Source organism: Colobus angolensis, unplaced genomic scaffold, assembly GCF_000951035.1.
Source record: "Colobus angolensis palliatus isolate OR3802 unplaced genomic scaffold, Cang.pa_1.0 Scaffold420, whole genome shotgun sequence".
NCBI lineage: Eukaryota > Metazoa > Chordata > Mammalia > Primates > Cercopithecidae > Colobus > Colobus angolensis.
In genome coordinates, this window is record NW_012117600.1 from 466,637 (window position 1) to 480,140 (window position 13,504).

The 13,504-nt window shown below is 43.8% G+C and overlaps 1 protein-coding gene across 2 annotated transcripts in view; it reads right to left on the reverse strand.

Annotated features, from left to right (window-relative positions):
• Positions 1-1,816: 1,816 nt before the first annotated feature.
• The window catches only part of OIP5 (Opa interacting protein 5), a 15,592-nt gene continuing 3,904 nt past the window's right edge, over positions 1,817-13,504 (reverse strand). Inside the window, exons 3-5 of one of the 2 annotated variants that reach the window (XM_011956664.1) lie at positions 12,442-12,564; positions 6,125-6,206; positions 1,817-2,388 (exon numbers count right to left, since the gene is read on the reverse strand). In XM_011956664.1, the coding sequence (XP_011812054.1) occupies positions 2,293-2,388; positions 6,125-6,206; positions 12,442-12,564 (301 nt within the window). In that variant the 3' untranslated portion in view covers positions 1,817-2,292. The remainder of the gene's footprint in view (positions 2,389-6,124; positions 6,207-12,441; positions 12,565-13,504) is intronic. The other variant, XM_011956665.1, reaches the window with a different exon arrangement.

Sequence of the window (13,504 nt, forward strand, 5' to 3'; positions counted from 1 at the left end):
CTCGGCCTCCCAAAGTGCTGGGATTACAGGCTTGAGCCACCGCGCCCAGCCTACTTTTTGTATTAGTAGACGGGGTTTCACTGTGTTGGGCAGGCTGCTCTCAAACTCCCGACCTCGTGATCTGACCACCTCAGCCTCTCAAAGTGCTAGTATTACAGGCGTGAGCCACTGCGCCCGACGTATATTAGGTCTTACTTAGAAAGTAAAAGCTTTTATTGTGCTGGTTTTTGCCAGAAAGCATCAACCTTGCTTATAGGACCAAATTTTTGCAACTCTACACATAATCACACCTGGCACAATGGCTCACAGCTGTAATTCCAACACTTCAGGAGGCTGAAATGAGAGGATCCCTTGAGCCCAGTTTGAGCTCATAGCAAGGCTTTGTCTCTACGATTTTTTTTTTTTTTTTTAATTAGCCAGGCATGGTGACATAAACCTGTGGTGCCAGCTATTCAGGATACAGTTGGGAGGATCACTTGAGACCAGGAAGTCGAGGCTGCAGTGGGCCATGTTCACACCTCTACACTCAGGCCCGCGTGACAGAGTGAGACCCTGTCCCACCACCCTCCCCTCAAAAAAAGCATAAGCAGGCCAGGCACAGTTCACACCTGTTATCCTAGCAGTTTAGGAGGCCGAGGCGGGTGGATTTGCCTGAGCTCAGGAGTTTGAGACCACTCTGGGTAACATGGTGAAACCCCATCTCTACTAAAATAAAAAATCAGCTGGGTGTGGCGGCATGCACCTCTAATCCCAGCTACTCAGGAGGCTGAGACAGAAGAATCGCTTCAACACCCAGGAGATGGCAGTTGCAGAGATCAGGCCACTGCACGCCAGCCTAGGCGACAGAGCGAGACTCCATCTTGAAAAAATATTCTGCTATTATTAGCTTCTGTATTCTCCACTACTCGGATACGTAATTTCTTGACTGTGCTAGTGCCAAAGGCTCTCCTTAGTGGTCTGCTTGCGGCCCTTCCCACCCGTTTTCCATAGGACAACCACAGTGACATTCTGAAAAAGTAAATTTGATTAGGCAGGCCTTCTTTTAAGGACCTCATAGGGCCTTTGTATATATGCTATCCCTTATTAATTCCTATTCATCTTTCAGACCACTGCTGAAACTTCACTTCTACACAGAGGCTTTCTTTCCCTGAACCCCAGACCAGATCAGTTACCTGCTTTATGTGCGTGTATCCCTATGTTCCTTTACTTTAAAACCCTTACTAGAGTCATAATTTTACGTATCTCTTTTTTTTTAAGATGGAGTCTCACTCTGTCGCCCAGGCTGGAGTGTGACACGATCTCAGCTCACTGCAGCCTCCACCTGCTGGGTTCAAGCAAATCTCCTGCCTCAGCTTCCTGAGTAGCTGGGATTACAGGTGCACATCACCATGCTTGGCTAATTTTTCTAATTTTTGTATTTTTAGTAGAGACAAAGTTTCACCACGTTGGCCAGGCTGGTCTTGAACTCCTGAACTCAAGTGATCCACCCGCCTCGGCCTCCGAAAATGCTGGAATTACAGATGGGAGCCACTGCACCAGGCCTGTAATTTTACATATCTTCATGTGATTATTTGAATGTCTGTCTGACTAGATTATAAACTCTAAGGATACAGCATGTCTGTTTTTGCTTACCTTTTATCCCCAGCACCTAGCCTAATACTTTACAAATATTTATTAAATTAATATTTTGATAAGTTACTCGAAGTGCTACAAAAACAAAATTAGAGAAAACAATACTTTGGTGACTGTTTGATGTTTTATCATTCCTTTCATTATTCCTCTATTAACCTCAGTTTACAACCGAAAAAGAGACAAATTGTATATTATTCAGGCAATTTATTAAACATTACCTATGGAATATTATGATCTGTATTTTACATAAGTTAAAAAAAGATTTATTAATATTCATAACAACTGCTCCATGCAGGAGTACTAGAAGTCAACATTAAGCCCAACTCTATTTTCAGACCAACCATGCAACTTTAGATCAGAGGACACATGGGACTTTGCATCTTAATTCCTAAATTTACAGTCAAAGACATCTTCAGAAATAAGTATTATGAATTCAATCAGAATCTAAAATAAGTTCTTAAGGCAAATAGCTATAAAACAGAAGAATCCTTAGTTTCTCATCTTCTAAAAACAGCTTCACAAATCATTTGGACAATCAGCCTAACAGTAAATAGAAACTGCATTTCCCAAAGCCAGTCTTTTTGAGAAATGACTTAAGCAGCACTTGTTGTTGAAGACAGCAATAAAGCCTGAACCGGACACTCAAGCTTTGGTACAGGATCAGTTTTCTGGCTTGGACTGGTCAGGAGTCACTTCACTCAGAATCTTCATTAGTGATTTTAAGCGAGTGTGCGTTAGCACTATCTTCTCTTTCAGCTAGGAAGAGAAATATACATATACATATACATATATATATATATATCAGGGCATCTTTTTTTATTTTTATTTAAGAGACAGGGTCTCACTCTGTTGCCTGAGCTGGAGTACAGTGGCACAATCATAGCTCACTGCAGCCTCAAGCTCCTGGGCTCAAGTGATCCTCCTACTTCAGCTTCCCGATTAGCTAGGACTACAGTCATGTGTTTTAAATTTTCTTTGTAGAGGTGGGTCTTGCTTTGTTGCCCAGGCTGGTGTTGAACTCCTGGCCGTCAGTGATCCTCCTGCCTTGGCCTCCCAAAGTGCTGGAATTACAGACATGAGCCACCACACCCAGCTGGATATCTGGGCATTTAAAGCTTAACTATCAATTTGCTGGTCATAAACACCATTTCAAATTTAAGCTAGTTTATATCTAGTAATTGGGAGCTGGCGATGTGTAAATGCATTTAAGGAATAAATTTCTTCTAATTCTAGAACATTACACAACAACCTAGTGCAAAATAAGATCCTCAGATGTAGCCGGGCGTGGTGGCTCACGCCTGTAGTCCCAGCACTTTGGGAAGCCAAGTTGGGCGGATCACGAGGTCAGGAGATAGAGACCATTGTGGCTAACACACTGAAACCCCGTCTCTACCAAAAATACAAAAACAAAATTAGCTGGGCGCAGTGGCGGGCACCTGTAGTCCCAGCTACTTGGGAGGCTGAGGCAGGAGAATGGCGTGAACCCGGGAGGTGGAGCTTGCAGTGAGCTGAGATTGTGCCACTGCACTCCAGCCTGGGTGACGGAGCAAGATGCCGTCTCAACAAAAAAAAAAAAAAAAAAAAAAACCAAGAAACAAAAGATCCTCAGGTGTAAAGTTTCATGGAAAAAAAGACAAAACATTGCTGAGCAGCACTGCTACTGTGAAGATGAATAACATGTGGTCACAGAGCTTTATGGAGAGTCTTCGAGAATTTAGCTTTTCTTTTAACCCTTTGTTAACAGTAACAAATGCCTCTCTGACTTTAATATAGTCTACTAATGGTCTGCAAAGTTAACTCTGGTTATTAGGTTTAGAACAGACAACTGTTGCAATTAGATAATTTTTCTGAGTTCTTACACCTTAGAACAGCTATATTTAGAACACAATTTAGTGGTGTTACTCAGCAGGGCAAGAGCAGTGGCTTCTGATAATCTCCATTTGCCCCTCCCAGCATGGGATTTCCACCCTACAAGCAAGCTGGGGGCAAGGGCAACTGGGTTCCCAGCTACTGGGGAGGCTGAGGCAGGAGAAGCACTTGAACCTGGCACTCACACCTGTAATCCCAGCACTTTGGTAGGATCACCTGAGGTCGGGAGTTCGAGAACAGCCTAGCCAACATTTTTAGTAGAGATGGTGAAACCCCATCTCTACTAAAAAATTACAAAAATTAGCCGGGCAGGGTGGTGCACACCTGTAGGCCCAGCTACACAGGAGGCTGAGGTGGGAGAATTGCTTGAACCTGGGAGGTGTGGGGGTTGCAGTGACCCGAGACTATGCCACTGCATTCCAGCTGGGAGGCAGAGTAAGACTCTGTCTCAAAACTAAATAAATGTTTCTCTATTTGCCATATACCTTGAGAAAAATTTCCAGAGACTTAAGATGGTTATTTCCTTTATTTTTTTTAATTTATTTTTTTGTTGTTGTTGAGACGGAGTCTCGCTCTGTTGCCCAGGCTGGAGTGCAGTGGAGCGATCTCAGCTCACTGCAAGCTCCACCTCCCGGGTTCATGCCATTCTCCTGCCTCAGCCTCCCAAGTAGCTGGGACTGCAGGCGCCCACCACCACACCAGGCTAATTTTTTGCATTTTTAGTAGAGATGGGGTTTCACCGTGTTAGCCAGGATGGTCTCAATCTCCTGACCTCACGATCCGCCCGGCTCGGCCTCCCAAAGTGCTGGGATTACAGGTGTGAGCCACCGCGCCTGGCTGTTTCCTTTATAATATTCTTCCTGGATCCTATCCATGAAACTCCTCATACTGCCATTCCAAAGTCATTTCCCATACCAATTATTATTATTATTATTATTATTATTTTTGAGACAGATTCTCACTGTCACCCAGGCTAGAGTGCAGTGGGGCATGATCTTGGCTCACTGCAACCTCTGCCGCCCGGGTCCAAGCGATTCTCCTGCTTCAGCCTCTCGAGTAGCTGGGGCTGGGATTACAGGCGCCTGCCACTGCACCTGGCTAATTTTTGTAGTTTTAGTAGAGAGGAGGTTTCACCATCTTGGCCAGGCTGGTCTTGAACTCCTTGACCTCGTGCATCCACCCACCTTGCCTTCTCAAAGTGCTGGGATTACAGGTGTGAGCCACTGAGCCCAGCCAATAAGAATTGTTTTTTTGTCGTTTGTTTATTTCAGATGGAGTTTCGCTCTCAATGGTGAGATCTTGGCTCACCGCAACCTCTGCCTCTCAGGTCCAAGTGATTCTCCTGCCTCAGCCTCCTGAATAGCTGGGATTACAGGCATGCGCCAACATGCCAAGCTAATTTTGTATTTTTAGTAGAGACAGGGTTTCTCCACGTTGCTCAGGCTGGTCTCGAACTCCTGACCTCAGGTGATCTGCCCGCCTCAGCCTCCCAAAGTGCTGGGATTACAGGCGTGAGCCACCACACCCAGCTTGTTTGTTTTTGAGATGGATATTCACTTTTGTTGCTCAGGCTAGAGTGCAATGGCACAGCCTCACCTCACCGCAACCTATGCCTCCTGGGTTCAAGCGCTTCTCCTGTCTCAGCTTCCCCAGTAGCTGGGATTATAGGCATGTGCCACCACGCCTGGCTAATTTTGTATATTAGTAGAGATGGTATTTCTCCATGTTGGTAAGGCTGGTCTCAAACTCCTGATCTCAGATTATTTGTCCGCCTCAGCCTCCTAAAGAGCTGGGATTACAGGTATGAGCCGCAGTGTCCAGCCAAGAATTCTTTTTTTTGAGACGGAGTCTCGCTCTGTCGCCCAGGCTGGAGTGCAGTGGCGCAATCTCGGCTCACTGCAACCTCCACCACCCAGGTTCAAGCGATTCTCCTGTGTCAGCCTCCTGAGTAGCTAGGATTACAGGTGCCTGCCACCATGCCTGGCTAAATTTTTTTTTTTTTTGAGACGAGTCTCACTCTGTTGCCCAGGCTGGAGTGCAGTGGCGTGATCTTGGCTCACTGCAACCTCCACCTCCCAGTTCAAGCGATTCTCCTGCCTCCACCTCCCAAGTAGCTGGGACTACAGGCATGTGCCACCATGCCAGGCTAATTTTTTGTATTTTTAATAGAGACGGGGTTTCACTGTATTAGCCAGCATGGTCTCAATCTCCTGACCTCATGATCTGCTCACCTTGGCCTCCCAAAGTGCTGGGATTACAGGCGTGAGCCACCACACTCAACCAAGAATTCTTAATAACTGTTTCTTCACTCTTACAACTGAGACAGTTGAGCAATTACAAGGTGTCTGCAAGGAAGACAGCTCTATGGCAAGATGATGATATCCATTCCCAGACAAAGGAGAACACAGGAGTGCAGCAGTTGAGCAGCTTTTCCTTTCTTCCTGAACTACAACTTACAGTGTGGTTTTAGTATTTTGCTTTTCGTTACAAATTCAATAGGGAAAGTCAAACCAAGTATAAAGGATTACTGAGCATCATACTATTTCATCATCCCCAAGTTCATTGGTAGAAGTTATCAAGAGTTGTCTGTATTTTAAAAAAGCATACAACCATGAAATTTTACCTCTGCAATCTTTTCTGACAGAGACACATTGTGAATATCCATCTCTGATGCATTTACTATGGCTTTTGTTTTTAAGAGATAGCTAGATAGGAAAAAAGAGAAAATATTAGTGTCATACCATGGTTAAGATTATAAATGAACCAAACTTGCCTTCTAAAGAAAATGTGTGTCAGAAAAAGCCTTCTTACTGATTTTCACTTCAAGACTCACGATGTTACAGCTGGCCCGCCATATCCACGGGTACCGCATCGGATTCAAACCACCAGACTAAAAATATTTGGGGAAAAAAACTGGATTGTGTCTGTATTGAACAGGTATAGACTCTTTTTCTTGTCATCATTCCCTTAGCACTACAACAACTTTGTAAATTTCCTATGCATATTTGTAATGCACATAGCATTTACATTACATTAGCTGTCATAAGTAATCTGGAGATTATTTTAAAGTATAAAATATGTACTTTTATACTTTAAAAAGGAGGATATCCAAAAGTAATATGCAAATATTATACCATTTAATATCAGAAACTTGAGTGTCCATGGATTTTGGTATCTGGTGGGGTCCTCAAACCACGGATACTGAAGGATGACTGCATTTCCTTGGAAAAACAAATTCAAAAATAAACAAATCGGAGAGGATCTCTGCCTCATCCTACCAGAGACAAAATTATCTCATGGTAAACTAAAGACAAAAACCAGGCTCGTATGAATAATTATGATGATTATAAGCTGTACACTTCATCAGTGGGATCCTGTAGCACAGTTTGAAGGAAAGTAATCCCAGTGTGAGACATAGTGTTGGTCACCTATTCCCAGTAGTTATTCCCCACTTTTTTTTTTTTTGAGATGGAGTCTCGCTCTGTTGCCCAGACTAGAGTGCAGTGGCATGATCTCAGCTCACTTCAACCTCTGCCTCCGGGGTTCAAACGACTCTCCTGCCTTAGCCTCCCAAGTAGCTGGGATTACAGGCTTGCGCCACCACGCCCAGTTAATTTTTGTATTTTTAGTAGAGACGGTGTTTCACCATGTTGGTTAGGTTGGTCTCGAACTCCTGACCTCAGGTGATCCCCCTTGCCTCAGCCTCCCAAAGTGCTGGGATTATAGGCGTGAGCCACCAAGCCCAGCCTTCCTCACTTCTTTATTGCCAACAGAATCCAGATTTTTGCCACGAGCCTACTGTTACATATTTGCTTTCTCAAATAAAGTGATCATGTGACATAGTTCTGGCCAACAAGGATAAGAAAATTGGTTGGGTGTGCTGGCTTACACCTATTATCCCAGCACTTTGGGAGACTGAGGCAGGCAGATGGCTTGAGACCAGAAATTTGAGACCAGCCTGGGCAACACAGCGAAACCCCATCTCTTTTTCCTTTTTTTTTTTTTTTGAGAGGGAGTCTCACTCTGTCGCTCAGGCTGGAGTGCAATGGCATGATCTCAGCTCACTGCAACCTCTGCCTTCCAGGTTCAAGCAATTCTCCTGCCTAAGCCTCCCAAGTAGGTGGGATTACAGGTGCCCACCACCATGCCCAGCTAATTTTTGTATTTTTAGCAGAGGCAGGTTTTCACCATATTGCACAGGCTCGTCTTGAACTCCTGACTTCAGGTGGTCTGCCGCCTGGCTCAGCCTCCCAAAGTGCTGGGATTACAAGCATGAGCCACTGTGCCTCGTATAAGTGAAACCCCATCTCTACAAAAAATACAAAAATTAGCCAGATGTGGTGGCATGCTTATAATCCTAGCTACTTGGGAGGCTGAGTTGGGAGGATCACCTGAACCCAAGAGGTTGAGGCTGCAGTGAACCACGATAGCTCCGGCCTGTGTGACAGACCATGTCTCAAAAAAAAAAAAAAAAAAGAAAGAAAGAAAGAAAATTTATGCTGATGAAAAGGTGGAATTTTCTTGTGTTCCCATACTCTCCATATCCTTTTCCTTCATGTTTAGGATGCTATCATCAATAGATGTAATGACTGTAATTACAGCAGCCATCCTGAATCCAAGAGGAAAAGGCCAAAGTTTCTACTTAATCGAAAAGAATGTCCTGACCTTTTATCCAACTCATTTTAAATATTAAGAAATTAACCAAAATCTCATAATGCTTTTCCAAATTTATGTTAAAAATATGTTACTAAAAGCTTACTACCCTAGCAAAAATGCAATTATTGCTCCTCTAGAACATTTACTTTTGTACTGATTTCTAGAAAAGATTTGGGATTACTAACAGCACACATTTACAGTTTTTTTTTTTTTTTTTCTGCTTTAAAGTTAATTCTAAATAGAAATTGCTTAAGAATCTAGAAATTGAGGCTGGGCATGGTGGCTAATGCCTGTAATCTTAACATTTTGGGAAGCCCAGGCAGGAGAATTGTTTGAACCCAGGAGGCGGAGGTTGCAGTGAGCTAAGATCATGCCATTGTCTTCCAGCCTGGGTGACAGAGTGAGACTCCATCTTTAAAAAATAGAAGAAGAATAAATGATCAATCCATCTCAGATATATATTTTGTGTTGGAAATTTGCAATGAAGATCAAATGGTATACCTAATGCACAGTGAGCAACAAATGGTAAAGGACTGGCTTTGCTTATAAGTTTTATTGTTTAGTCAACCATAACTCAGCTAAAAACATCTATCTAAGCATAAGAAATGAGAAAAAGCAGCTGGGCATAGTGGCTCACGCCTGTTATCCCAGCACTTTGGGAGGACAAGGCAGGCGGATCACGAGGTCAGTAGATTGAGACCATCCTGGCTAACACGGTGACACCCTGTCTCTACTAAAAATACAAAAAATTAGCCAGTCCTGGTGGCGGGCACCTGTAGTCCCAGCTACTTGGGAGGCTGAGGCAGGAAAATAGGAGAATGGCGCGAACCCAGGGGGCGAAGCTTGCAGTGAGCCAAGATCGCGCCACTGTACTCCAGCCTGGGCAACAGAACAGGACTCCGTCTCAAGAAAAAAAAAAAAAAAGAAATGAGAGAAAGGAAACCTTTTAGTTTTATGAAAAATAAGCATTTAAGATGTGCTCAAATCTCAGCTCTTCCACCTCTTTGAGCCCTAGTTTTCTTAGACTATATTAAGAACTCAGTGATATAAGCATAATGCCTACATAGACTAGGTTGTCAATGTTGTTTTTTGTTTTTGTTTTTTAATGGTCAAGGAAAGACTCTGAAGGATGTTTCAGTTTCTTGTAATATGTAAAAAAGCTTAAAAGTGTAATTTATTAGGAAAATAATGCAATAGCCAATGTAATTCATGAGAAAGGATAGCCAGTAGGGTAGTTTTTCTGATGCTATGAGGCTACACGATCATTATTTTTACTTTTTTCTGTCTGCTTCATGTTTTACTGCAGAGAAGATTTCTCAGCAGCTACATGCATCACATAGGAAATAGCTACCCCATACATAGAGCTTTTACTTCCCAACTTCAACACTAGTACCATCTACACGTAACTGGTATTTCTGGGCCCTTATTTCAAATTCCTAGGGTAGAAAACTGGTTGGCTTAGTTTGGGTCAGGTATCCATTTTTCTCTCTTTTTTTTTTTTTTGAGACAGAGTCTCGCTCTGTTGCCAGGCTGGCGTGCAGTGGCGCGATCTCGGCTCACTGCAACCTCTGCCTCCCGGGTTCAAGTGATTCTCCTGCCTCAGCCTCCCAAGTTGCTGGGATTACAGGCACGCGCCACCACACCCAACTAATTTTTTTGTGTTTTTTAGTAGAGACGGGGTTTCCCCATGTTGACCAGGATCTCGATCTCCTGACCTCATGATCTGCCCGCCTCAGCCTCCCAAAGTGCTGGAATTGCTGGCATGAGCTACCATGCCCAGCACCGTTTTTCTTTTCTAAGAGACAGGGTCTTGCTCTGCTCCCCATGCTAGAATAGTGGCACAATCATAGCTCACTGTAACCTTGAATTCCTGGGCTGTAGCTATCCTCCCACCTCAGCCTCCCGAGTAGCTAGGACTACAGGCATACACCACCACACACAGCTAATTGTTTAAATTTTTTGTAGAGACAGAGTCTTGCTATGTTGCCTAGGCTATTCTCAAACTCCTAAGCTCAAACAATCCTCCAACTCAGTCTTCCAAAGCGCTGACATTATAGGCATGACCCACCATGCCTGGCCAGGTATTCATTCTTGATCCAGTACCTGGGAGTGGGAATCACACATGATACAAATCACACATGATATAAATATACAAGGCCCCACCTATTAGAGGGAGACAGAGGCTGGGCACAAACCCAAAAGGTATCTACTACAACATTATTTTGCAAAAGCTTACCTTCTAGAATGATCTTTTTATTTATTTATTTTTATTTTTTCTGAGACGAAGTCTCACTCTGTCACCCAGGCTGAAGTGCAGTGGCTCGATCTTGGCTCACTGCAACCTCCGCCTCCTAGGTTCAAGCAATTCTGCCTCACCTCCCGAGTAGCTGGGACCACAGGCGAGCACCACCACACTTGGCTTATTTTTGTATTTTTAAAGGAGATGGGGTTTCACCATGTTGGCCAAGCTGGTCTCGAACTCCTGACCTCAGATGAACCCCCGACCTTGGCCTCCCAAAGCGCTGGGATTACAGGCATGAGCCACTGCGCCTGGTCATACAATGTTCTTTATTTTTTTTTTTTAAGGGGGCAGTTTGAGACAGGAGGCTTCACTATGTTGCCTAGGCTGATCTCAAACACCTTCAAGATTCAAGGGATCCTCCTGCCTCAGCCTCCTGGGTAACTAGAATTACAGGCACACACCACCACATCTGGCAAAAAGTTTATTTAATGAAAGACTACCCTCTGAATTCTTCCATGGATGCTTCTTAAGATGTGGTATACGGCCGGGCGCGGTGGCTCACGCCTGTAATCCCAGCACTTTGGGAGGCCGAGGCGGGCGGATCACGAAGTCAGGAGATCGAGACCATGCTGGCTAACTTGGTGAAACCCCGTCTCTACTAAAAATACAAAAAAGTCAGCCGGGCACGGTGGCAGGCACCTGTAGTCCCAGCTACTCGGGAGGCTGAGGCAGGAGAATGGTGTGAACCCGGGAGGCGGAGCTTGCAGTGAGCCGAGATTGGGCCACTGCACTCCAGCGTAGGTGACAGAGCAAGACTCCGTCTCAAAAAAAAAAAAAAAAAAACAGAGATGTGGTATAAGAAGACATGGAAGATAATCATAATGTTATAAGATTATATTTTGGTCCCACTGCTATCTTTTATTTATTTATTTTTTTTAAGAGATGCAGTCTCATTTTGTCACCCAAAATGGAATGCAGTGGTGTGATCACAGCAAACTGTAACCTTGAACTCCTGGGCTCATGTGACCCTCCCACCTCAGCCTCCCAAGTAACTGGGACTACAGGGGCAGGCCACCACCACATCCAGCTAATTTTTTTTTATTTTGTATAAAAAAATAGAGGTCTCACTATATTGCCCGTGGAGGTCTTGAACTCCTGCCCTCAAGCAGTCCTCCCACCTCGGCCTCACAAAGCACTGGCATTACAGGCGTGAGCCATCACACCTGGCCCAATGCTATCTTTTTGTCAAAGACAATGCCTGACTTCAGCATCTTCTTTGGTACAAACACTTTGTCTTTTTTTTTTTTTTTTTTTTTGAGGCAGAGTCTTGCTCTGTCACCCAGGCTGGGGTGTAGTGGCGCGATCTCAGCTCACGGTGCAACCTCCACCTCTCAGGTTGAAGCAATTCTCCCGCCTCAGCCTCCCAAGTAGCTGGGATTACAGGCACGCGCCACCACACCCAACTAATTTTTTTGTGTTTTTTAGTAGAGACGGGGTTTCCCCATGTTGACCAGGATCTCGATCTCCTGACCTCATGATCTGCCCGCCTCAGCCTCCCAAAGTGCTGGAATTACAGGCATGAGCCACTGTGCCCAGCCTACTTTGTCTTTCCTGAAAAATCTTTTAAAATTTATTTGATGGGCTGGGCGTGGTGGCTCAAGCCTGTAATCCCAGCACTTTGGGAGGCTGAGACAGGCGGATCACGAGGTCAGGAGATCGAGACCATCCTGGCTAACACGGTGAAACCCCGTCTCTACTAAAAAATACAAAAAAACTAGCCGGGCGAGGTGGCGGGCACCTATAGTCCCAGCTACTCGGGAGGCTGAGGCAGGAGAATGGCGTGAACCCGGGAGGCGGAGCTTGCAGTGAGCTGAGATCCGGCCACTGCACTCCAGCCCGGGCAACAGAGTGAGACTCCATCTCAAAAAAAAATAATAATAATAAAATAAATAAATAAATAAATACAATTTATTTGATGGATTTTGTCTCAAATAAATAAATAAATGAAATATATTTGATGATCAATATCTAAGTCTACTCACCACACCATTTTGTCACTGGAAAGGCAGAAGTGACCTCTCAAGGCAGCCAGGGCAGCATGGGTAGAATATAGATGGAAACCAATGGGAATCCCACAGGAACCACAGAATAAAAGGTTGTAAGTACTAGGAGTAGGGAAAAACAGAATATGGGTAAGAATAAAAAATCATGTAAGAAATAAAAAATAACTAGTCTCTGAAGCATTCCTAACACCTAAGTCAGGGTGAAAATTATATTGTAATAGGAATGAGACTGAAGGAGTATCACATTCAAGAAAGGGTAACTCAGATTGTAATTTAATTACATGCTGGATTGTGGATACCCTCTTATATTCTGGTCAAAGCAGTCATGGATGTATAACTGTCACTTCAGTAGAGAAAGGTAACTTACCCCTAATAAACAGAAAAAGAGCTAACTAATCTGATTAATACTTAAACATTTAAAACTACAAATCACCGTGTAAAATGGCTATCATTATATAAATTCACATTTGTTGAAAAAATAATCAAGTTGACTGGGGCTTTACTAAACAAATTGTTCATAGAACTAAAATCAAGATTTGTCTTTTGCATATATAAAAAAAAGTTAATGAAAAAATGCCCAGACTAAAAGAGAAAGAAAAAGGAATCCCATTACCCTAGCAAGCCATCTATTTTGTTTTCCTTATCCTCTGAAAAGATTACTGATGAAGAGTCAGATGTTGATTTTAGTTCTCATTACAATTCTTGAGCAAGTCATCATATTTGCTGGTATGTAAGACATATTTAAATGTTAGAAAGGAACATTTTGGTCAGGCACAGTGGTTCACACCTACTGTAATCGCAGCACTTTCAGAGGCCAAAGTGGGCAGATAGCTAGAGCCCAGGAATTCAAGACCAGCCTAGGCAACATGGTAAAACCCCGTCTTAAAAAATAAATAAATAGGCCGGGCACAGTGGCTCACGCCTGTAATCCCAGCATTTTGGGAGGCCGAGGCAGGTGGATCACGAGGTCAGGAGATCGAGACCATCCTGGCTAACATGGTGAAACCCCGTCTCTACTAAAAATATAAAAAATTAGCTAGGT